The sequence below is a fragment of the Giardia intestinalis genome, chromosome 3 (assembly GCF_000002435.2).
Source record: "Giardia intestinalis strain WB C6 chromosome 3, whole genome shotgun sequence".
Classification (NCBI taxonomy): domain Eukaryota; phylum Fornicata; order Diplomonadida; family Hexamitidae; genus Giardia; species Giardia duodenalis.
This window is the reverse complement of record NC_051858.1, coordinates 687,708-713,712: the sequence shown is the minus strand read 5'-3', so window position 1 is coordinate 713,712 and position 26,005 is coordinate 687,708. Positions and strand designations below refer to the sequence as shown.

The window sequence follows — 26,005 nt, the reverse complement described above, 5'->3', positions numbered from 1 at the left end:
TATATGGTTGACACATATGATGTCACTGGAGCTGCTAGAACCACACGGCCACAATCAGCTCTTTCACATACTGGAAGACCAACCACTAGCTTACGAACACAACACATCTCGTCAAACACAACTCCTAACACTGCTATTATAGGGTCCCGGGCCCAACGTCCCAGCTCGGCCCAGACACCGCCCAACCCCGCTGCCAAGCTTTACTCGTCACCTCCACCTATGGGTGCGCAGCCGCCTCTCAAACCAGTCGGATCCACAGCCGTGCCCCCACTTGTCTTCGGGGAGCGTCTCAATCAAGTCTCCACTGGCTCTCTACTTCTTCCCTTAGAACGCTGCTACGACACTGCTATTACAAAGAGAAAGGAGCGAGATAGCTCGGCAGGTAACGGCCCTCAGGCTTTGCTGGGCCCGGTAGGCCGTTTGGTTTCATCTAAAAGGCTGTACACTAAAGCTGCACAAGAAACAAACCAACCACCCGGTGCCTCAGCAACAGGCCAGTCTCTTCGCCTTCATGACGTTGGCTCTGAGCCCACGCAGCAGTTTTTATCCCAGTACCAGCTTTCTCCAGAGCGCTATCGACGCCAAGATGCTCAGAAAGCATTAGAGTCTTCTCCACTTTGCACAGTTGACATTTATGGACGTGTCAGTCGTGACAGTATTGCTTCTGCATTACTCGGAACCAATGCAGGTCACGTTGATGAAAGTGAGATATTAGAAGATACGTTGAGAGTTACACCTCTTAGCTCAGGGGTCCTTCGAAGGCCGACTAGTACCACTCAGCTTACCTCCAGGATCCGGCGTGAACGCACCGGGGGCACTGCAGACTCGTCATACGGTGATAGACTGACCTTCACAGGTGCCCAAAGTGGTCCATCAGGAGACAATCCTCCAGAGCTAGCACTACAGCGACGTATAGAGGAGTTTAAGCGCACAGGAAGAAAATCAGAGTTTGTGGTCGATCCTGGGCAGCTACAGGGCTGCAAGCTGTATGAGCAGAACAGTAAGATGGCGCTGGACGCGGTCCGGCCCAGCACAGCGCTTAGTAGCTACACTAGAGGCTTAAACAAGAAATATAAGTTTACTGGCAAGATACGCAGTGCTAGCGAAATGGGGTACTCTAGCAGCATTTCAGGTACTGCAGATCATAGCGGATCACGAGGACAGGACGCCTTGGAAGGACCGGACGAAAAGCTGTCCCAAGGGATTAAGAAAATTACACGGTCTATGTCAGATTGGGTGATTAAAAGCCGAGCAGGCTCTGCATCCAGTGCATCCCTCAGAAAAACAACTAAATCGGCTAAACAGGATCTCAGCTCAGCAACTCCTGTCCCCATTCACGCACCAAGCAACGATGCGCTACAGCAAGCTGCTACCCTTCCAACAGAGGAGTGTGCAGATGGCTCTGCTGACCCACTGACAAAAGCTATTATCGAGATAGACGCAGTACTTCCAATCTTTAAGTGTATTAAAGAACGCGCGGAGATTGAGCGTATCATCTGCCAAGATGTTAATGGCGAGCAAGTTATAGCCGACTCTGCCACAGGGCATTCCGTGCACGGGTCCCCAGGAGGATTACGAAAGTCGAGCTTCTCTACCAAATTTACAGAGTCCCCCTTTCAACTGGCCAAAGGTTACTCTCATAACCAAAAGTTTGATATTTGCAGGGAGCTCCGTAACTACTTTAAGAATTTGGATGGCGATCGAAGCTCTTTTAGCTATACTACTTCCTACGAACTCATGATGTATGCAGAAACCTACTACACGGGCCTTAAGACTCAGTACGAGGCCTTTCTTAACGCCTCTCCTGAGCTTATTGCAAGTGGACTCATGCAATCCGAATTTATTTATCTTACATATGATATCCCCTCTGTCCGCCAAATGATTTTAAGTCATGCTGAAGTAGGTTACACTGCCGCCGATGCTTTTGCCAGAGGGCAAATCTCATCAGACACACCGTCTGGGAGAAAAACTCCTCGCAGTCACTCCTCCGTTGAGAATGTACATTGCCCAGCGGCTGCTTGTGACGTGTCACAGGTCTACGCACAATCACATCCATGGCAGAACCCATACGAGCTGCTGGTCTGTGCATATCACCAAATCAACCCAGATCGGTACTTTACTCTTTCTTGCAACGGTATATGCTATCAGGAGCCAGCCACTAAGACAACACAGCTTCTAAGCATCGCTGATTGGGAAAGGGAGCGCAGATACTACCTCGAGTTACGGAGGAACAACTTTTTCTCCACCTTTAGGCAGCGAAAGTACTTGAGCCTCTGGAAGCACAGCATAGCGACTACAGCTCGTAATAAGTCCATTTCGGCACTGACACGCTCCAGCCTTTTGGCCAGTAACGTCTTCCTGGGCCCGCTCCAGGAAATTCACAGTTTGTGCTACCAGTTTTCATTAGAGCTCCGCTTTGTTCCCTTTAAGAAGTACTGCTTTGAATTTCTTCCAACATACTTAACCAGATTGGGCCTGGATAAAAAGAGAGCAGAGGCTTTGTACGTAACTATGACCAATGTTCCAAGCACCATAACTCTCAAGCAGTTCGTAGTGGAGTCGCGCAACCGGATCACTGCCGTCAAGTCTCTTCTGGGCAACTATATTACAACGATCTCCGAAATCCTTCTAGTGCTGGGAAAGCAAGTGCAGCAGCAGGTCCATGGTCGTATCATTCAGCAGAGTGCATCAGAAAGCGCTTCTTCGTCTGGAGTTTCTAGCGCCAAAGCGCAGCAACAAGTCGGCCCAGCGTCTGTCAAGGGTCGTTCTGATGTTAGTCACGATTCTAAAAAGGCGCAGAAGCGCAATTCGAAAGCAATACTGTCTACGCTATCGAGCTATTCCGTATTTAACATGTCTAGAGTGCGGGCAATGATTCGTCTGGTCGATTATATGATGGTTAAGTTCATGCTTGAACTCTTACTTCAAGCAAATGACGATCTAATGGATTTATTTTTCGGTGTGCCATGCATCCCCCGCGAACAAGAATCAACGGCGCCCCAGAGCATCCGGGAGTTGACACAAGAAGATCTCAACTTGCTCCAAGAGGATGGTGGGCGCAGACTCCTTATAAACCCGCCAAAGGTCCAAAAATACTTAGCACAAGGAGCTGATAAGCAAAAGAATGCCTCACACGAGGTGCTTCATCATCTAGATAACGAAGCAAAGGCGACTGTGAAAAAAGACGACTACCTGCTTCTGAGTCAGTTTGTGAAATCGTGCGCCAGCGATTTATCGCGTATCGCCAGCGAGTCTGCTAATGATTTCCCATTCATTGATTCCATTAGATTAGCTCGCTATGTCAAGCTCCAAGAGACTTCCATAGATGGAGGAGGAGGAGACCAGAGTATAGCGGCGTTACTTGTTGGGAAGATAAAAAGTTCCATTCTCGCTAATCGTAAAGGAGAGGATTCACTAGATATCTATGATGATTTAGGACCCACTGCCCTAGCAAAGAAGAGCTCTGTAGAAAACCCCATTCTGCAAAAGAAGCAGCAAGAGAAGGAGCAAAGCCTCACAACCATTGACCTTCGTCAAGAGCGCAATGAGGACATTAGCCATCTTTTGACGCAGATAGCTGTGTTAGTTCCAAACACCGAGAGCGCTATTAATGTCAGGAAGTTCACGGGAGTTCCCCTGTATATCCTTGATGGTAGGCTGCCGCCGGCACCCATTTTCAATATCCAACTTATCCTAACTATGGAAGGCTTGTGCATGTACCCGTCCCGTACTGACTTTATCAATTTTATAGGAGACGTGTTGTCTGACTATGCTACATGTGTTCACCGGTCAATCCGGCCCATGAGCTTCGTGAAGCTTTCTTCCTTCTTTTCGGACAGTGGAGCTCACGCCCCGCTGGTAGGAATATCAATCAAAGACATTTTAGGTGAGTATGGGGAGTATACCAATGGAATAAGGGCGCTTAAGCAGCACCTAGAGCACGGATGCGATAAGATTCGTGAGTATGCCGTCGGATTCTTGGATCTTCTTGTGGGCGTGAGTGACTGCATTAGCCGATTGAGCGACGAAGGGCTTATTCAACAGCTTATGCAGCAAAAGGTTCCAATTGCGTCACATACCGTCAGCTTTACAACACGCGCTGCCAAACCAGTACTGAATCAGCACTCTGAGGAGTCCGAGTCCTCTGACAAGAGCTTGCAGCTACTTACAGAAGAACACCCGGGCATTTCATACACACACCGGCGGGCTGCCGAAGAGTACGCAAACGACTATGCATTTCTATGCCAGCTAGCTTCCGAATTTGATTTTAGGATGATGACCAATTACGCATTTCCATCTAACGGTCTTGCATCCCCTATTGACGAAGTCCCAGAAATGGATGAAACAGCTCGCTATCAGGCAGGTCTCCAGCATTTAAACAACAGAACTGTACCTTTATTGCCAGAATCTGACAACTTTGTTAGAAGTGCATTTCTTCGTTTGATTACAGAGTTGAACCCATATTTATTCAGGTCTCGCATCGATTCCATTGAACACGTTGTTTTATCTCTGACAAAGCTACGGGTCAAGCGATGTATCCTTTGCTTCCAGGTAGATTCAACTCCGATTGCTTCTGCGCTTCTGCCAATCATGATAAAGCTCCTACAGTTTGTTAGGTTGTCTATTCCCAAGACGATTCTTATTGTTGCCAAGAATTGTATCCACAAGATAGGCTTTTACACTGCAGAGCTGAAGAAAATACCAGATAAAAGCTTCACCGCGATGACCTTCAATAATGCCGCCTTAAGCGATATTGACTTTCTCAGAAACGAGGAGATCACCACACAAGTGATTGATAAAGACAAGCTCTTGCAGACAAAAGACGTTCTGCAATACTTTGAGGAGGCCAAAATTGAGCATAGGCTCTTTCATGAGCTGTACAGGAAGTGTGAAGTAATGAGCGAGCTTGCCATTTACAAGAATATCATTAGTGATGCAGGTGCTGTAGAAGGGGTACAGGACTACTTTGAGAAGTTTTTCAAGTTCAAGGAGGACCCTAATTGCAATGAGGCAATGAAAGATTTTGATAGATCCCTGCAAATGTTTGATCTTTTGTTGGCCAGATTTGCAGATAAGCGCACTCGCCTTTACTCTGTCTTCCGTTACGACCTCATTGTTCTATTTTTCAAACTCCAGAGGCTTTGTTATGACTCCCTCAAAGCAATTCTAGACGTTGATCAAATGGTGATCGGTTCTCAGTCCGCTGAGAATGATGATGGTCAAAGTCTCGAAGACCCACTCAACGAGCACCCTGGTTGCGCAGACATTTCTTCTATCGGAGCAATACGGACACCAACTGAACTCTTTTACTACTTACTTAATCAAACCAATCTAGAGGGGCCCGATGTTTTCGAGGCTCCCATTTCGACAGGCTCTGCTGTATGTAGACACAGGTACGAGTTCTTTATTAATGCGCTTCAGGCCTCTATGACCATCGATGATGAAAGCCTGTACTTTTATCAGTGTATCCACCTGTTTGAAAGCACAGAATTCTTTATGCCGGAGGAGACTGTTATAAGCTATTATTACAGAGATGTTTATTTGGGCGAGCCCGACACTCTCCACGAGGGAGAGGGCGTTACCAGCCGATGCCCTGCAGACAATATCCAGGAGCCACAAAAGGATGGCCCATCTCCTAGTGGCTCACTCGATCAGCCTGCCGTGAGCATACAGCAGATAGCTGAGGAGGATGATTTTACCACTGAGGCACTGGACCTTGTGCTCCAGTCGGCAAAAGAGATAGAAGAACAACCCGGAGAACCCGTCCCCCAGCACATCCGTACTGTCACTAGGAAGCTCTCCCCCACTGCTATAGTCGAGTCTGAGTTTGTTATTAGGGCAATCAGACGGATTGGTAAGATCAGGCGGGACTTCTGGCTTTTCATGCACGGATTGAACCTCCTCATTAAGAACGACTTTTCGAGGCCTCTTTGCATGGTTGACTATCCTTCTGTTGGGCGGAAGGTAAGAGCCATTAAGCGTGTTTTTACGGGGTTAAGAGCACGGTTTCAAGCAATCTATGATGAAGCTAAGTTCACTAGTATTTGCATGAATCTGGGCGAATTGGATCTGAAAGCGCGAATCACTGCCCATCGCATTGCTCAGAAAGCACATCACGATGAGCTGGCCTTTGAAAGCCAAAGGAATGATGCCCCTCATGAATCGCCAGAAGAGGACATACTACTATTAGAGGCTCTTTTCAGACCATTCCTGGAATCCCATCTGCTTGATCCTACAGTGATTACTGACTGCGTGCTTGAGTGTTCCTATGGAGATAATCACGAGGAGCCACCGACTTCTGTGGCCGGAGAAATTAATAGGACAGTCCTCAAATATCTGCTACTAATATACAAAGAGGTGGTTGCAGACCGGGCACTACTCGATGAAATGTTGCATTCTCAAGGAAAGATGCTTAAAAACGGAAAGATAGTCAAGACAGGAGAGTTTTTACATTCTCTGCGTCAATCCCAACGCTCGATGGGCAAGACTATTAGTGACCAATACGAACTACAAGGTAAGGGCATACTTGGCTACCATAATGATCAGCTTCCAGACGATTCTGACTTTGATTCGGCAGCTGACGAGGACATCTCTCTTACCACAGAACTTCCAACTAGTACAGGCGTTAGCGTTAGCATCACAGACGTGACAACCCTTGAGACCCGGGGCAAAGTCGTCATACCCGCCTCTATGGCTCAAAATCTTGACAATTACGATCCAGAAACAGTCCTCGTTCAATACAAAAAGCAGGACAGGATAGAACCCTTACTATATAATTTTAGCGAGTTTGAAGGAATAGATGACTTTAAGCGAAATCAGCCTGAACCAACGATGCTTGAGGCAATTAATTATTACCTACAGCCTCCCTCCCTTCTCACACTAACAATAGAGCTCCTAGAGAGAATCGAGACTCTTTTGCCCCAATTCAAGTTCATTTCCTCGATTGCATTCCAGCCACGACATTTCAAAATGCTCACCCGTGAATATCTACGCTCACCCAATTTACTTTTGGAATACAAACTAATGTCATCCAGATTTCTCATGCTAGAACTGGACTACAAGGAGCTACCACTCTTTGAGATTCTCTCCCCAGAGCAGCACAACGTTTACCGAGTCCTGTTCGGATCAGAGTCCGATAGCATTGCAGAGCTTATTATGCTGAGCTCCAACATCATTGGGGGCAGCTCTGGCGCAGCGGGATCACGAGCTCAACAATCGCTTGATCATAACAAGATTATGCTCAATTTATACGCTAGCGTTGAAGAGGATGACAATGACGAGGACCTTTCAGACAGAGAGGAAGAGGCTGAACAACAAAACATCAAGGCAAAGATGTCAGGAAACTTTTCTCTCAGCGTTAGCACAGTTGCAACTCATGTACAGGCAGTGCAGGCCAAATACCTTGCCCACTTAGCTGCACGGAAGGCCTGGATAACGAAATCAGAGGCCTATGTCATTAGTGAGCAATTTGGGGACGTCAGAAGCGAAAAGGATGTGGCAGATTCTAAAGTGCTGATCTCGCAGATGACAAATTATTCTTTCATCCTTCAACGGCCCTCTATTTATAGCACCGATATGCTCTATAACGTCTGCTATAAGATCTTTGGTTCTGATGCAGAAAAGGAGGAATATTTCCGAAGAAGAGCCAAGAAGCGTGCAGAAATTAGATATGGTGGCCTTTTTATAGAAATGGACCGCTTCACCGCTTCTATTAATCGCCTTGTATATCGCGGGATTTTGGAGACGAGCGTCATGAACAGCTTTCTCCTCTTTATGCGCTCAATTGAGCTCGAGTACAGCTTGCTTAGCAGTCTTTCCAAGCTGAAGCAAGAACTGGATGGATTGACATTGCCACTTATACCCTACACAGGAACCCTTTCTACAGATCACGCCTCTCTCAGCCAGCAGGTCTATCTGATCACCTTGACCGACACTGTCGAAAACGTACTTAATGATGTCAAAACAGAGCTAAACACACTTGAATCTCAATTCATGCGGCTGGGCGACAACCCTGCCATGCGCGAACTTATCAATATTAAGAATACCTGCACTGTATGCCAGGATGCAATTCTCATCTGGGATCTGTATCAGCGAAAGTTCATCGCTGTTCTACGCATCTTTGCTCCATCAAGCCCGATTGTCCGCCAGCTGCCCGAGGATATGCGGACTTTCACCAAGCTCGTGAAGCACTACCTCTCGCTTATGAATTCTGTGGCAAGGACTCAAAAGGTAGCTGTGTGGTGTACAAAAGATACAATTCATAGTATCATGGGATGGCAAACCGATCTCGATGCCATCTATGCCAACATTCTGAAGTACCTGGATATAAAACGCCGCCAGTTCATGCGCTTCTTTTTCCTTTCTGATAATGAACTCCTAATAGTTCTGAGTGCACAGGACGAGACGGCCCATGGGGCGCCCTTTGATCCAACTCTTCTGACCCGTACTCTTCAGAACTGCTTTGAGAATGTGACGTCTCTTATCTGCGAAACAAAGACTGAGCACGATGTTCGCTCGCTCTACTTAAAGGGGGTACGGTCACGTGAGGGTGAAGCACTCATGCTTATGCAACCAACGTCCGAGAAGGACATACGCATAAGAGGGTCTCCTGACGTATGGCTATCAGCCTTGGATACCCGCATATCTAATACCCTACAGACAATGATGGGATCTGCTGTACAGCAGCACGCGCCTGAGCTCCGCAGCATGGTCTCTATAATTTTCGATAGACTGCCGCTTCATGATCACAGTATATCAACTAAGAATATAGCAACGCCTGGGCACAGCTCCCTAACCGCAAACTTTGGCGATTCAAAGCTATCGGTGCACCAGAGGGAAATCACCTTGCGGATAAACTTCTCTTCTGAGGTGTTTCTGAACTTTATTGCATCATACCCGGTCCAGGTTATCAGCGTTGTTAGACAATGCGTGACGTGGTTTTTCATCAATTACCCGCAAGAGTTTGAGAATGCGTCGTCCTTTTATAAGCGCCCATCCAACACCAGTGCAGGAACATCGGCCTTGAGTGCGTCGCTTCTCGCTGATAAGACCAGGGTTAATCCAGACGACACAATCAGGGGAGTCCTAAATCAAAGCAGTCGATCCAGCAGTGATCGGGATGGAGTGCTGTCTAAGCTACAGATAGTTGAGGCTCTCTTGGAAATCCAAGAATACATCCTGAGCCTTCTTATCGGAATTACCAGAAATAACATTGTGGCTATCTCTGGCTCTAATGGCAATCAACCTGCCGATGGCACAGCTTCAGTTGTGCAGCAAAAGACTCCAAAGCGTCCACAAGCCTCTCCACTGAAGGGTCAATCTTTGCGCAGTCAATTAGCCAATAACTCTATGGACGACTTACTTCGATCTTCTGCTGCGCAAGCAAGTCCGATGGCTTCTCTGGCAGGCACCGGCCAGCCAGCTAAGATAAGCCCAGCAGGTGTGTTCCCCTTGCTAGCAACTGAATTATATATAAGGGACCTTCTTGAGCGAAAGAGAGACCAGTTGCAGCAGGATATGGATTGTGAGTCTAATATGGTGTGTTATACGTTCAATGCCTCAGAGGGCAAGATGTACATGACGTTAGAGGAAAGCGAGCGAACCGTCTCTTCAGCAAAGTTAGAGAGGCTCAATGCGTATCAAAAGAAACCTTATTATTATCTTTTCGACAATGCTTACGCCGCATATTACTACGAGTATCATGGGCAGATCCCTCGACTCATTATTTCCCCGACCATTGACTCATATCGCCAAATATTTCTTGATACAATGCAGCACCTCCTAAAGGGCAATAGTCTCATCGGAAATGCAGGAACCGGGAAGACAGAGATCTCTAAGGACTTTGCACGCTCGCTGGGCCGGTTCTGTATAGTCCTGAACTGCACAGAAGCGTTGGATTACAGCACAGTTGTTAGGATCTTTATGGGCATGGCGGCCACCGGCTCTATTCTCTGCTTAGACGAGTTCAACCGACTGACTCTTGAAACTCTCTCGGTGATTTCGAAGCTTATCGTTTGTATTCAGCAGGCCATAAGAAGGAAGGAAATATACGTTAACTTGACAGATGGTAGTGACGCTCTGGCAGGCCACGAGGCTGAAGAAGATAGGAACCAAGGTTCGCCCGGCGAAGCTGTAGCTTCGACCGCCATCCGTCTCCGTTCGTCAGCATCAGTGTTTATTACAATGAATCAAAGCTCGTATATCTTTACCAATCGTATAGAGCTACCGGGGAACACAATGGCCCTGTTTAGGCCCCTCATGATCATAAAGCCAGATATAGACTATATCGCCGCAGGACTATTTCTAATGCACGGATTTGCTACAGCGCAAGACCTGGGCCGCAAGTTTCGTTTCTTTTTCACGAATCTGGACGCCATTCTTATTAGTACAAACAGCAAAGCCAAACCAAAGCATCGTCCGGCGTCACTTGATATTTTGAACACCCAGGAACAGACACCAACGGAAACATCAAGACAGCTGCAGAGTGACCTTGGAATGCCTCACAGACCCTCGGAAAATATACAGCTTTATGATACCAAGGTTATCGATCTGTCGCTGAGGACGATTAAGTCAGTTATTCTGGCGTCCTCCCACACATTTAAGCGCTGGCTCTACATCTTCAGGGAAAATGCATACATCAAGAGTCTATTAATAGGTGACAAAGCCAATTCAAAGCAATACAAGGAGCATATGATCTTCATGGGCTATATCGAGACCATCTGCGTAATTGACAACCTCATCCGTCTTTTGACACCCTGCCTGGTAGAGCTCGACAAGCACAACTTCATAGAAATTGTTGCAGATGTGTTTGGAAGAGATATTGTCATGTGTTATATGGAGAGCGATAGATATGATCATCAGGCCACTTGCACGACTAGAGTCGAGGATCTATCCGACGCAGTCATGAACTCATCGTTTATGCTTATCAACAATATGGAAGCAGTAGCGAAATCTAGCTTTGTGATCACAGACTTGAATAAGAGGCCGGTTTCTCAGCAATCTTATGCTATCTCTGTCCAACAACCAGGCCAAGCAGCACCATCTGATGATCTTGACGTTGATAAGTTTATGATCATACGCAAATCTGAGCTCTCGTTCTTCCATATGCTTCTTACTGATCAAGAATTATGGCCTACTGTTTCTGAAGCCGCTTTGAATTACAAAAGACCTATGAGCGAACAGCTGTTAGACAGGAATCGTCAGAGACTAAGTGGTGCAGAAGTAGTGCCCAACTCATTCGATTGTCCACAAGAACTAAATGGCACAGTAATAGGATCGGCTGCTCCAACACACGCTGACCAATTCCAGGGCAATGCGGTGCATTATCGAGTGGCGTCATCCATTATGGCATCCAAACTTAACATTGGTCGCAAGCAAATTACTGCCCTTGCGCAGGCCCAGACTCTGGTCGCCGAGAATATCCAGAAGCGGGCAGAAGCTGTTCTTGCTGCTTATCGCAGCTCGTGTCGTGCAACAGGCCGCATCGCATTCAGATACCAAGGAGAGAAGTACTTCGAGTTGGAGAACCTTCTCTGGATTCGAACAGGGATCATCCTCCTGGGGAGCCGAAACACGTTCAAAACAGTTCTCTGGAGGCTCATGCTTGATGAGACCAACGAATGTACCGTTATCAATCCGCGTGCACTCACCACAGAGGGCCTCCTGGGTGGCTATCAAAACGAAGCATTCCAAGATGGGATTTTCAGCTCGGTGTTACGGAACTATTGCATTGCTTCTTATAACCTCCTTATGGAAAAGAAGAAGGAGAGGGAAGAGAAGGAGCTCAAGCGGCAAATTAAGGAGGCAAAGCGTCGAGGCAAGACTTTCCTGAGGCATCGAGACGTCAGCGTAAGCGAGGATTTCACTGAAGACGAGCAGTCACAAATTGAGGCAGACTCTAAGGGCTTTTCTCGCTCCACAGAGCGGCTTAAGTTTATTGTGCTAGATGGTCCCATTGACTCTGCATACGCAGAGTGTATGAACTCGCTCTTGGATGACAACAAAATGCTCTGCTTGGCCAACGGCGAAAGAATACGTATCTCCAATCACATAAGGATAATCTTCGAAACAACAGACATCAGCCATACGTCTCCATCCACTTTGAGCCGCTGCGGTATTCTTTCTCTTGAGGATAGTATTCAGAACTATGCACTCTTGTATCAAGCCATCCTTGTCTCCTCTCTGCGGGAATTATTCGAGCTCGATTATTTAGACTTTGCACGCACGTATTCCTATAATTCCGAAAAGATAAAGTCATATTGTCGAATGAATATGGATTTACAATCCGTGGAGCTCCTCTTTGACAAAAAAGATGTGGTTCTCGGGCTCTCCACAACGAAGGTTGCACATTATTCCAACGCTGCAATGACGAACAGATGTGATGCCTCTGCGACTAGCGCGTTAGGGCACTCGGATCTTAGCGCCTTAGGGATCTCTGGCAGAACAAGTAAGCGAATGACACGCAAAGAGAGACTGGAGGCTTATAAGGCACGCTACCCCAACCGTGCTCCGTTGGCAGATGTAGCTAATACAGAATATTATGCACGCAATCCGCTGCATTTTGAGAATAACTTCTACGTTAACGTCTTAGATGTGTATTCAACATTATTCGATTGTCTCTTTGGCCTTGTGGCAACTAGGGAGCAAAGCTCCACTGATCACAGTCCCCAATCGATGCATAAATTTGATCCTCAAGGGTCTCTCAATCTCGGAGCCACGACCTCATCTGCGGATGAACATGGAATTGTCCTAAATTTGACATTTTTGTGTTCTAACATGAGCACGATTGTCCAGCAAGCCATTAGGATATTGCGTGCCCACCTATGTGCGTCATCTTCGCACATTTATGAGTTGGTGGCTGCAGATCCTACGCGAGGCATGCTCGTTCGGTTGCTTCAAGGGTATGCGATTTTCTCAGTTGTGTGGTCGTGTCTTGGGTTATTTGGGAAGGATCTTTACGTTCAGAAAATTGACAAGCAACTCCAGGAAGTCATACTGGAGCGCAAATATTGGGCAGCTGCTTTCCACGTCAATGGAATGTCTTCAAAGACAGAGCTAGACACGACACTTGATCAATGCTTCTTCGATCCGTATCGCCTCATTCCAGTCTCCTTCGCTGCGTGCAGCAAGTTTGATCATCTTAAAAGTTACAACAGTGTGTATGGCGCGCTTGCTATGTCGCAAAATTGCGATTTGGAACACGGCATCTTTAATGTGGAGTTTGATACATTGACATCACGCGTATTTGTTGAAACCGCTGATGTGCGCCGTACGCTTTACATATGCCTCACAGACCTACTATACTACGACAAGACTATTACCCTCAGTAAGCTTCTATCAAACGTACACGCACAAAGAGAAGAGCAGAACTCTAAAGCACAGAAAAACAGCGAATCCTTCGGGGGACTTACAATGCCTTCTGCTCGAGAGCCACTGGGTAAAAAGAACTCCAGCAAACACGGAAGCACTGCCTCTAGCATGACCATGAACACTATCAACCCTGCAAGTATTGCAGCTCTTGCCGCTATGACTGGACCTGGGGGGTCACGAGACGTTGGCTTTGCAGCATCAAGTAGCAACCTTCCAGGAACCATCCAGCCCGTGACAAACATCTCTGCCCGTGACCAGCTGCAGATATTGCCGGCAAGCAATATATATCTTCAAATATCTGGCTTTGGGGCTGAAGCGGTTGTGGTGATGCTAACAGCCTTGCTTCAACAGACTGCGAGTGCGCTTCCTATTCCTTTGCGATTCTCTGGTGCAAATAAAACCCTGCAGCAATTCGTTGAGTACTTTGAAAACTGCTTCAAACGTGAGGATAAGATCCTGTCCCCGTCCAACACTATTGGGGGAACAAATCTCTTCATCCTACGCAATATGAATATGGCGCGTCCCATAACCAATAACCTCGGAGCATTCACTTGTTTCCCGATCAATGAGTTTATCTCCTTCCTCATGCAAAACAACGGCGTCTACATTGGATCATCGCCCCCAAGCTTCCATTGTGTTAGGAATTATCAGATTATCAACGTGGGCCCGCCGTTGCTCTCGAGTAAGTGTATTGCACACTCCCTCACCGTCTCTTGCAGCGCGTTTACGAATGTCTCGGCTGTGATTTCTGCTGTGTTTACCGCTTGGAGCAACGCGTCTCATATCAGAAGTTACATTAATCCCGTTGTCTTTTCCATCCTTCCTCTTTTCACCAACGTTATCTGTTTGTTGCTTGACCATTCTGAACACAGTAGTTCAGTTGATTTACAATTCAGTTATACAAAACTCTTTGCCTTTTTGCGGAGGTTTTCGTTCACTACCCCGGCCACATTCAAGAATATCCTTTCGACTGCGGACGCTCTTTTAGACCCTATAAACACATCTGTCGTTCGGCGTGGTCTCCTACAGATTCTACTTTCGTGCCTGCGGGCAGAGCTTTACCAAGGAAGATCCGATCAAACTATCAGAACTCTCGACGCTTTTCTTGTTGATCACGTGATCAGGCATCTGTCAGGAACTGTTACCGAGCTTAAACCATCTGCAGCCATCCGTGTTCCTGTCAAGCTGCGTCCAGATGTCATCCTAAACCAGGATACTGCATATCTTTCAGACATAGCTGAACTGAGGCAGAGTGGCTTGCAGTTGTCTAAAATGCAATTACTGATGCAACAATCCTCATCGGCAATAGGCGACCAGAAGGTGCCGTTGATCGAGATACTTTTACACACGGGAAACTTAGCCTCTTACGACCTAAATAATTATCAATATAGACAGGTACTTTCGATTGGCACAGACTTAAACTCAGAACAGAATATGGTTTCAGAACCTTTGCAATTAGATGAGCTATCCAGCAAGGAAGGCGCCGCAAACAACGGGCCATGCCATCGTGGAAGCACACTCCATCCTATTCTCCAAACATTCTCCTCTGAACCGGTACACACCAGCCCCTCTTTCCTTGTTACTTGCACATTTCCCCATTCATTTGACAGCATGATACTCCCGTCTGTTCCCCTTCCAGAGCCATGTCCACATGTGGCAAATAACGACACGTTTTCGCCTCTTGTTGGTGGATTGCAGCAGGAGCTGAAGCGCCGCATGCTAAAGCTGGCCTATCATCTAGCCAAGCCTGACTCCCATTTACTCGTCGTGCACTTGGCAGGGATTTTTGTTGAACAAGCGGTCATGGTAGCCATCGAAGCTCTTCAGATGAAGCCACGTATGGTACTGGATATTCAAGAGCTTTATCAGCTTATCTACGGTAACTGCTGTGTCATCAACGAAGATCCCACATGCCTTATTCTATCTCCAATTGTCGTCCAGCCAGCTCTTCCGTTTATAGAACAATTGCTGGATGACCCTCATTTTCTGGCTATAAACAACTACCACCTCGTTATCTTGGCCGAGCCGAGTCTTTATCAGAGCATGAGAACCACCTACCCAGGAGTTATTAAACGCTGTACAGTAGAAGTCCCAGGTACTTGGCCGATGGTCGAGATATGTATCTCTGCTGTCAAGCTTCTCCCACTCGATGTAGCAAAGGTGTTTTGCATGTCAGCCGATGGGCTGATCCCGATCCACAAGCTCAATGAGAGCAACATCGATCAGACCATGCTCCACCGCTTTGCCCAAGTCTTTTCTTCGATAGCAGAAGTTTATAGAATCAAGCTGGGAAGCGAGCATCTTATTAAAACCCCGATAGTCTTTGCGCGGTTCCTTCGTACATATTACAAGATGTTCAGTGACCGAAAGCTCAAATTGGTGGAGCAAGAGGCACGTTTGGAGAAGGGACTAGAGCTCTTTGCACAGAGCTCTGCCCAGGCCAGCGAACTAGAGATGCAGCTTGAGAAGCTCCAACCACAGCTTGAACAACAAAAGCAAAAGGTAGCATCCATTTTAGCGGAACTTTCCGCAAAGAAGCTACTGGCACAGGAGCAGCACGCAGTCGTCAGCTCTGAGAAAATGGCCCTTACTATAGAAGACAAGTCCATCACTGTGGAGATGACGCAGGCCAAGAAGGAGCTTAACAGAGTTCTCCCTATGTTGCAGAAGGCTGATGAGGCTCTTCAGAATCTTAACAGACAAGATATTGCAGAGCTGAGTACATTTACAAATCCACATCCACTTGTGGTTCTCGTTATGAACGCTCTTTGCGCTCTTATGGACCAGCCGACAAACTGGGCGTCAGCTAGGCAACTCCTATCCTCTGGAAACCTCATTTCCTCGCTTCTTGCATATGACAAAAAAACAATCAATCCAAAGATCCTTGCCAAATTCAGAGCCATTACAGCAACGCCAGACTTTAACCCTGCCAAAATATCATCCATCTCGACTGCCGCCACTACAATTTGCAGCTGGTGCCTTGCAGTGGTGGAATACGCCACTGCGTGGGACAATGTTAAGCCGAAGATAGCCCGCTTGGAGAAGGCTCGCCAAGAGTATATTGTCAACAAACAGAACATGGAGATCAAGGAGGCCGAACTGGAGGAGCTCCAGGCCCTGTTACAAGAGCTTACGGTAGAAGCAGATAGGAACAAAGCTATCGAGCAGGAGCTCGAGTCTCAGATACGGACGGCAGAAGGACGCTACAAACTAGTCAAGAGTATTAAGACACTTTTGGAAGTGGAGCACGAGACATGGGAAGAGTCACTCACTGAGATCAGGACAGAACATTCAAGCTTAGCGACCACAGTAACAGAATCTGTTAAGTTTATGTTCGTTACTCTTTTAGGTGCAGCAAGCTCCTTCAGAGCCGAAGTTAGAACGGACTCCAAGATGTGTCTTAGCCCCAGTGAGAACGCCCGCTCTTCAACGTCTCTAGATGAGTGTGTGGATATGGGCCTAGTAAGACTGCACAACGATGAGGAGCTCTGTATGTGGAGGCAGCATTGCTTGCCATCTGACAACGCTACTACAGAGTCAATGGGTTGCTTAATGAACTCTGTGGACACTCCATACATATTTGACCCTGAGTCAGTAGCAGAGACTTTTCTAAGCAACCTCCCCAACATCGTTTGTGTTAAGTACTCCCCGGAAGAGCAGGCGACAGTGCTCAAGAAGCTTGTCGATGCTGGAATTCGCGGAAAAGTTTGCTTAGTGACAAACATGGGGTCTGAGATTCCGTCATTTATAATGGAGGTGCTGAAGCAGATCTCATGGGATGCGCGCCTATTATTCTGTGATGCAACCTCAGACCATGAAGAGAACGAGTTGACTACGCAGCAAACGCAGAGTAAGCGCGACTTGGAGGTTGCACGCAAAAACCTATTCTTGCAGATGAACGACATCCCTTTACCTCAAGATAGCGAGAACCCTGAAAAGGAGGATGCGCTTCCTAACACACCGGTGATTCCAAGGACCCCTAGCTACACACTAGGAATGTTGAAACAGGTGGTTAGCTCGACACCAGAAAGACGCAAAGTCAAGATCATCCGAACACCGCGAACAACCAGTGGAACGGCGGCGACAACTCCACGGACACAACTCAGTGCAACAAGCACCCCTAGATTCAATCCATACAACGATGATTTAGCAGTGACACTGACTCATGATGCTCTGGACCCGGGCGTACAGGCCGTCATGGAGCATAGCTTAGTCGTAAAGATACATGGATACGATTATCTCTTCAGCAAATCGTTCAACATAATCCTTCTTAGCAACGACTTCTCAATTATTTCTCAGCTTTCTCCAGAGATAATCGCCAATTTCCAGATTGTTTCATTTGCTAAGTCTCGCGCGGCAATGGAGGATCATCTAATATCAGTTATGATAAAGAGCATCAACCCCAAGATAGAGCGCAGCTATCTAAATGCCGTTGTTGAAGCGTCAATCGCAAAGTCTTCTCTTAAAATCCTCGAGCTACAAGTACTTAATACTCTTATGAACAGCAGTCTTGAACAGGCACTTTCTGATGAGCTCTTGGGAAGCCTTCACGGGGCCTCGATGCAAAAGGCTTCTATCAAGCGACGCCTGACCTTCATCACGAAGATGCACCGCAAAATATTGCAGATGCGTGATACACATAGAAACGCTGCGGTAATATGCACGTCGATCTTCTTGGGACTCCGGCAGCTTCTGAAGCTCAGCCTACAAACATACAGTCACGTGGTGGCGAGGATAATAATCTGCAATAACGACATGAGCCAGAATTTTGCATCGAATGCAGCATACGCCCATCTTCTCAATTTGTCCACAGCAATTCAGGTCAACTCTCCTTACATGAGCAACCAAAACACCCCGAACCTTCAGATGAGTTCCTTGATATCTTCTTTTACAGGGGCTCAAAGTCCTCTTAATCTAAGTGTCAACATATCAACCTCTCGCTCGAAGGTAGCACTACCCGAGACGTATGGGGCTACAGGAGACAGGCGCATGGGGACCTCTACCCTTGCAATAACTCGTGTTGCCGAGAGCGCAGATGACGATGCGACAGGGAGCTCTGAAAAGGAAGCACAGGAAGAAGATAACTGCAGCTTTGAGGACTTGATTGCCAGTAGGGTTAACTTTGAGAAAACACAGGAATTAATGGAGGAGAAGGAGATGGCAGATCTGACCGTTGAATTGGAACAGTTGAATCACAATCGCATCAGTCATGACAATAACGAGTATATCGAGACAATTATCGCCCTATTTATACTTGCATTTGACGAATCTTCGGCAATGGCGTTTCTCTATCACATCTTTACATATCTCGATACGGAGCGGGTTAGCGATCCCCTTCTGTGGATAATGACAAAATGCCTCATTATCTCGGGCCATGACTATGCACGAATCGTCGGACACCCGTCTATTTTGAGTCAGCAAGAGAAGGGCGCTGAAGGAGCTAAGGTTAATATTGATAACAGCCTAGATATAACTATCATTCAGGAGAGCTTCTTTAACGTAGAAAAGCTTTATGTACGGAACAGCTCTCAGTTGGAGAGCATGCCCCTTTCATCTGACATGAGAAAGGCGTTCGCAGGCCCCGGAGAGAACTCTATGAAGATTTCCGCAACTGAGATTTTGCAAAGACGCAATCATGCAGCCAATCTTATTTCTGGTCTATTTTGTATTGGAAGAGATCATACTCATACTGAGGGCGACCTTGAAGGGCTTCTTCCTAACCTAAGCTCTGAGGCGGCTAAAGGCTCTGTAGGACTGAAGTACTGTCTGAACACGAATAACGAAGCTACCCAAGCAAACGAAGTCGATCGCTTAGACATTTTTGCAAATGCTCCGTACGTGCCATATCATCCCGGGCTTCAGCAGAACATCATTTTCTCTGTAATATATCACTGGAACGTTTGGCAACGATGCATGAGTGTTACATCCTCTGACAAGGTAATTGCATCATTTACGGACCTCATGAAGACCTTCATGTTATCTGACATATTTACAGACAACGATACTGTCGTGCGCTTCGAGGATCACTTGCTCCTGCTCTTCATCAAACACTTCAGGCCCGCATTCCTGCGGATTGCCGTCAACAATTATATTGTGAGAAGCATAAAGCGTTATAACATCCGTTTGTCTGCAGTGCAGAGACTCAACTTTGGATCTGTTCTCAATATCAGCGATAGCCAGCTGCCTATTCTCTTCAATCACTCTTCGTCCGTAGATGCAGTTCGCTTTATTTCGCAATTCTTACCACAAGAGAGCTACCAGTTGATGCAGGCTAGCACAGCCGCTCGCGAGGCCATTGTGAAAGCAAAGAAGAGCGTTATGCTTAAGAGTCATGTGGAGAACTATGCCGATGACAATCCAATCATAGAGCTGAAGGTTTTGCCACTTAGCAAAGGAACGGAGAAGATGGCCCTGAGCGCTCTCTCGCAGCACATCGGCTCCCCCGTTTGGCTAGTTCTTCAGAATGCACACCTCGTTCCTGATTTTGTCAACAACGATCTGCGCAGACATTATGCGGCGTTAACGGCCAATAGCTACCGAATGGACGTGGGCGATGGCTCTATCTTTGAGGCGTCAGCAATAGATCAATCTACAACATCCATGAACATGTCTGCTATAGACGTCAATCAGGATCCTATTGGTGCCACTGCTCCGTTACGTGGAGGGCCCATGCCACCGGGCGTCACTGCTACTCCACTTCTGCGCACAATGGCCGCAACGCTCCTTCAGACAGGGATTCCTGACTTCAAGCCAGTGTCTAGGCATTTTAAATTAATTGTTACAGCGGAGGGAGACGCATCCAGTTTATCTTCCTTTGCCCAGGCCTGCATCTCCTTTAAACGAAGTTCAGATGTCAGCTTTTCAAGCGTCTATAAGAGAACGATGGAACTGTCTCAGAAGTATCTGGCTGAGTTTAAGGATGTACACAACTTTGATATTGAGCAGTACAAAGAGGAGCACATGCAAACAACGATAGGGTTAACAGACATCAGCACGCTATTTATCAAGAACTCCTATGCCATAGCTGCGATCATAAGTCGCTGTTCCTTTGGCACGCACGGCTGGACATCTGTATACAGCTCGTTTGACGAGAGCGACTTGGAATCTGTTCTGATTACGTTCTTCCGAATTCTTGCTCACGAACTAGTTTTTAACGACAATTGTCTTGTTCTGTACAATAGATTGGTTGAGAATATCATTGATAAATACGGTGCGAAAATGGGCACTCAGCATGACCGTACTGTATTGAAATACTTAACGGAGTTTGTATTTGGATATAGCTCAAGGCATGTTCGTGCTGAAGTAGGTACTATGCTCTTACAGGACCCGGCGCAGCTCTATAACAGAGGTGAATTTGATACTGCAGCAATGAAGAAGATGATCAGCAACGCTATTCTTAGTGTAGATATAAATACGGTTAGAGACAATCCGCGCCACTTAGGGCTTGCTGATCCAGAAAGGATTTATCTTTACCAGCGAGAGGGGCAGCAGATACTAGAGTTTTTAGACTCAACCTTAGGATCTGGGGTCATGTACTCTGTTGCAAAATCTATTTCTTACAACGTTAGATTGATTCACTATGACCGTCGTAAGCTGGCTTTGTCGTTGCCTACCGAGATTAATACCAAGATAGATGCTAATGAGAAGTCCTGTCCCTTGATGTTCTTTATGTACCAGGAAATAATGTTCTACAATCGCATGGTTAAAGACTTGGTGGACTATATCCGGTACGCTAGATATGACGTCATCCCGGACTATATCCTTCAATTCATGATTCAGCGCCACGTGGACAATCTCTTCAAGCTGATCAATCACCTTGTCCGAGCGCGATCATACTATAACGATGCCATGATTGACCGGAATTATATGAACATTGACATCTCGTTGACCTTCCGGCCGTCTGCCCTGTTCACTGCATTCCGTGCCCAGGCCTGCTACATCACTGGTGGGACCGTAGATCAATACACATTGGCGTATGATATAGTCCCGTACGCAAACCTACGTCAACGGGACAACGTTCAGATATCCGGTCTGAAACTTAAGTCTGCATACGTTGACCTCAGCATTGGAAAGGTAAGCAGCCAAAGCGTGACGAGCATATACAATCCACTGCCTGCAATGCGCGTTCTTGCGCAGAGGATATACAAGAAAAAGTCTGTTATCATAAGCTTGGGGAATTTTTCATCGACTATATATGCCTCTGAGCAAGCTAGGAGAAACATGAATGATTCCTTTATGAAAACAGAGCAAAGCATGACACTCTCTGGGACGGATGACTCAGCTCCGATGGTTGGGCTTCCTGGAGATAGTAACTCAGCCGTCGGCGCTCCTAATGAGCGTGCTAACAAGGCTCGCCCAATGTCTGGCAGACCGTGCATAGCGACGCCAAATACAAAGTCTGTGCAGAATAGCAAGCCAATTACACCCGCTGTTCCCACTCCCCCCCCCGAGATTCAGGAAACCCATGCAGATTCGAACGTAATGGCAAACACACCTAAAATACAGCAATCTACGCAGCCAAAAGCCCGCTTGAACAGATTAGGAATTAAGCTAACCTTAGATTTAGGTACTCGGTCTAACTCTCGAAGGAGCGTGAATGCCAGCAGCAATGAGGAATCCCGAGACACCACACCACGTGACGACCTGAGAAAGCAGCCTGGTGTCACATCTGTGTCGTCCGTAACAGAGTCTTCGTCCGAGACAGACTTCGTGGAGGCAAGGCCGCTCAATGTGGTGGAGCTCAATGTTCTGAAGAAGTACGATGGGCTGCGAGCCAAGAACATCTTCGACCGGCGACTAGTGTACTTCTCTAATAAAAACTACTCTGGTTATTATGAGGCATCCCCACAGGTGATTGAGTGTCCAATCTTCGTAGACATTTATAGTAAGGAGATGGGGTCCATATCATCTGTCTTTCTTCCATGTTCCGAGGAAATAGAGAAAATTACAGCAGGGGATATTTTCATTGTTATACACGAAGACTAGTCTTGTGTTGTTCAAAGGCAGTTCATACCTTGCGGCTAAGCCCCATTTCATAAGCGACCTTGAACATGTGCTCTCTTCGTTTGGCGTACTTATGTGCGTCTGGCCTACTACGGTTACACCCAAGAACGGATAAGCTCTCAGCAGACGGTAGTGTTGAAGGCCTTGAACTAGAAACGGCAAGCTGCTGTGAAAGAGAGGGGACTGCTCTGCTTAGTGGTGAACTCCAGCATGCATACTGAAGTAGCTGCCTGGAGGCACTCTGCCTAAGACACTCTTTGGAGCGGAGAGGCTTCCTGAAGAGCTCGTCGAGAGTAGCAGGTATGGTACAATGGGAAGTACTAGAGGATCTAGGTTGAGAACCTGTCAACGTAACTGCCGAAGATAGGGTGTCTTGACTGGATGTATCGAGGTTCAAAATTGAAGACAAGTCTGACTGCGCTGAGCTTGACACGTTAACGTGGTTACTGCGACCTACAGGGAAGGTGGAGGTGCCATCAGTTTGCTCCATAAAAGGAGATTGGTTGGCAGATCGTAGCGAAAGCAGAGGCTCAATATCCGAATAGCTAGTATCAGCACCAGAAGCCGGGTGTACGCATTGTTGAGTAGAAGCATCTAGAGTCGCAGAGTATCTTGAGAATGCTATGCTTGTCGCTCTAGATGCGTGCAAGAGCAATTGCTGTTCAACTTGCGCTACAACACCGGTCCCATGACTTTTGATAAAATCCCTCTCCTCATTCTTATCAGACCTAAAAGTAAATTCTGGAGCTTTTAATCGCCAAATGCATGTATAACGTGCCGCATTAGAAATCAACTTTGCAGTGCGGTTGAACTGCACAGAATGGACGGGATTGAAGCTTGGAGCGAACCTCTCATAAACGGAGGGAGAGGTTAAGGTTATAAGCCTTACGTGATAGCCATTAATGGATACCACAGTATACGCCGCTGTACGGTTCTCTATCGTTCCTTCCCAATAACATGGAAATACGTGAGCTTCAGGAGGCATGCCAGCTTGAAACAAGGGACGTTCCGGAGAAGAAGGCTCAGAACCACTGTTTGGTAGAACTAAAAGGTGATAGGGGTCTCCCATGTATACCTTATCTGAAAGAAGAGACAAAACGTTTCTACCTGGCCAGCGCAGAAGTTTTTTGCGAGTACTTGAGTCCTGCTTATATTCTGCAAGAATGCCAAGTCTATCAGTCCCCAAGACAAAAGGAACAAGTAGAGAAGTCTGTTTTGAGCCACTGCAGTTAGCAAAAATCTCAGACAGTGATCCCACGCACTTATCGCCTCTTTCGTTAAGTGCGTGCATGTGTGAGTTCGACTTTTCATTGCATACGAGAGAGGGTGAAAGAGGAGCTGTGTTGACACTGCAAGTTACATCAGAACTGTGAAGAGAACTGGACAGGATCTCACCAACAGGTACTTCAGCAGGTTTGCTGCTGTGCTCACTCGATGTCATTCCCTTGAACGAGGTGGTAGAGTCGGTAACATTTTGGTAAATGTCCATGGGAGGAGCTGCTGGGTTCTTAGGAATTGATGATCTCATCATACCAGAAAGAGACATTCTAGCAGAAGGATTGCTCGATCCGGAGCTTGCACTTGTCCCCGTATAGCTGGATGTCTTTGCAGAGAGAAGTAAACTTTCCACGGTCCCTGCTGCCATAGTTGTCAGCGTTAAAGGAAAGTATCGTCGGAGACTCTCCACTTGCGCAAGAAGGTTGGTATGGTTATCACAGTTATCAAGCATAGCGAGAATCCTCTCATGCTGCAGTGGGACTCGGGGGGATCTCGGTTCATTGTCGCATCTGGTCGTACCACTCTGCATAGCAGCCGGATAATTAGATCCTAGAAGCAGTGTATCATTGGGCTGGGACATGTGATACACAGGAGCTGGCCTATTACTAACGACTGGAATAGATGCTATACTAAGGGTTAATGTCTTGTGGATATCTAGAAGCGACAAGTAAGGATATCTGGCAATAGAAGGCACGCTTTGAGGCCGCCCTTTGTTGCGCAGAGGTAGAGGATGAAAAGGGTCGGGACAAAGGAGGAATTCTGCAGCAGTGGAATATCTACGAGGCCGTGTAAAGCATGGACGGAGCCACTTCGACGTCATCTCGGCGTATTTCATGTCATTAACTGCACGCTTGACACTGCTGACTCTTGCTGCGGCCTCTAAGATTGCTGCATCTTCTGGAGAGAGCAGGGCAAGAGAGTAGCCAACTTTTCTCGTCAACGAATCAGTCTTATTAACAGAGTATAGGATAGTGAAAGTCGTGAGAACAAAAAACGGTCCCAAAAAATGTTTGATGCAGGACTGGACCCTGCAGCCCAGCTAGAGCTCCAGCGACAGCTTCAGGATGAGCGAAGAAATGAGATACATGCAAAGTACGCTACCGCAATAACAAATATGGTCCAAGCAGAAGCGGGGATATGCGCTGTAAATAGGGCCAAAATCCAGTCTATCTGGCGCGACCGCCTCCGATCGGTTAAGAAGACCGAGCTTATCAAGCAAATAGAGTCATTGATTCAAGACTTTGACCATCAAGTAGATAGGAAGGACGCGTTTATCACACTTTTATCTAGATACATATCTATTGCGGAAGAACAACGTCGACGGTGCATCAGGACACATCTTTCAACCATGGACGGCATCCTTGCGCTGCTCCAGGAGCGAAGTGCTCTATTTGAAGAATCCCTGGAAGATAATATCACCAGGCTCCAGGCGCAGTTTGACCAAGAAATAGCAGCTCTCAAGAAAAGCTATGACGCACGAGAGCGCCTGCTTCAAGAAATCAAAAGCTCCACTCAAGAGCAAGAAGACCAACTTATTCAGCAACTGAACTCCTCATACTCCAGCAAGATATCAGAATTAAAGAATCAGAGCCAAGAAACATGCAATGTTCTGCGTTTAAATCTTGAAGAAATAAACGCTGATTTGGAACGGCACCTCCTCGACGCCCACGAAAAGTATCGCGCAAACACGGACACCAAGCAACACCAGTTTAAGGTTCTTTTATTGAAGGATCAACAGTCTTCCTTGGCGATCGAGAGGCAGAAGCAGAAAATTGAGAGATTGTCCAAGGCGATTGCGCACTGGAGAGCCAAGATCCAAACCACAACAGAGGAGTTTAGAGCCAAGAATGCCCTTCTCAAAAAGGAGAAAGAGGCCACCTACCTGGAGTTTGTAGAGCTTAAAAAGAAGTTGACCGCCTATCGCAACTCTGAGACAGGACGGATGAAAGCTCTAGTTCTGGCTGCACACGAGGCAGAGGACCGAATCATATCACTCAAGGAGAGCGCTAATAAAATCATAAGAGTATCGACACTGTGCACACGACTAGAAACAGAGGCTGAGCGGGTGAACGAAGTAGATAGAATAGATGATGAGACGAATAGGCACATAAACGACGAGTGCAAACACGACGAGATGGTGACCACATCTTACCTAAATGTAGGGGATAATTTTCTGGGAAAGGATGCGATGGTGGCCGTGGGCGAGCTTCGCTCAATCTATAAGAAGTTGAGCAGAGTAAGTATTGACCGATTGGCCCTCGAAAGAGAAAGCGTTCTTCTTGAGCGGGAAAATCGTGAGCTTCGAGAGGCGCTTCAGCGCTTCCTGAGCACAAGTGGGATGGGGGTGAAAAAGTAA

General features: G+C 46.9%; 3 protein-coding genes across 3 annotated transcripts; 2 read left to right on the top strand and 1 right to left on the bottom strand.

Annotated features, from left to right (window-relative positions):
• Window positions 1-3: 3 nt before the first annotated feature.
• Window positions 4-22,353, top strand: GL50803_0042285 (Ciliary dynein heavy chain 11; the record flags this gene model as incomplete). Its single annotated transcript, XM_001704884.1, has 1 exon — window positions 4-22,353. One exon carries the CDS (start codon window positions 4-6, stop codon window positions 22,351-22,353), a length of 22,350 nt encoding a protein of 7,449 aa, XP_001704936.1.
• Window positions 22,354-22,375: 22 nt separating this feature from the next.
• GL50803_0015887 (uncharacterized protein) lies at window positions 22,376-24,484 on the bottom strand (the record flags this gene model as incomplete). The annotated part of the gene is made up of 1 exon (XM_038045837.1): window positions 22,376-24,484. One exon carries the CDS (start codon window positions 24,482-24,484, stop codon window positions 22,376-22,378), a length of 2,109 nt encoding a protein of 702 aa, XP_037901811.1.
• Window positions 24,485-24,655: 171 nt separating this feature from the next.
• On the top strand, window positions 24,656-26,005 carry GL50803_0023357 (NYD-SP28 protein; the record flags this gene model as incomplete). Its single annotated transcript, XM_001704881.1, has 1 exon — window positions 24,656-26,005. The coding sequence occupies one exon, from the start codon at window positions 24,656-24,658 to the stop codon at window positions 26,003-26,005; it is 1,350 nt and encodes a 449-aa protein (XP_001704933.1).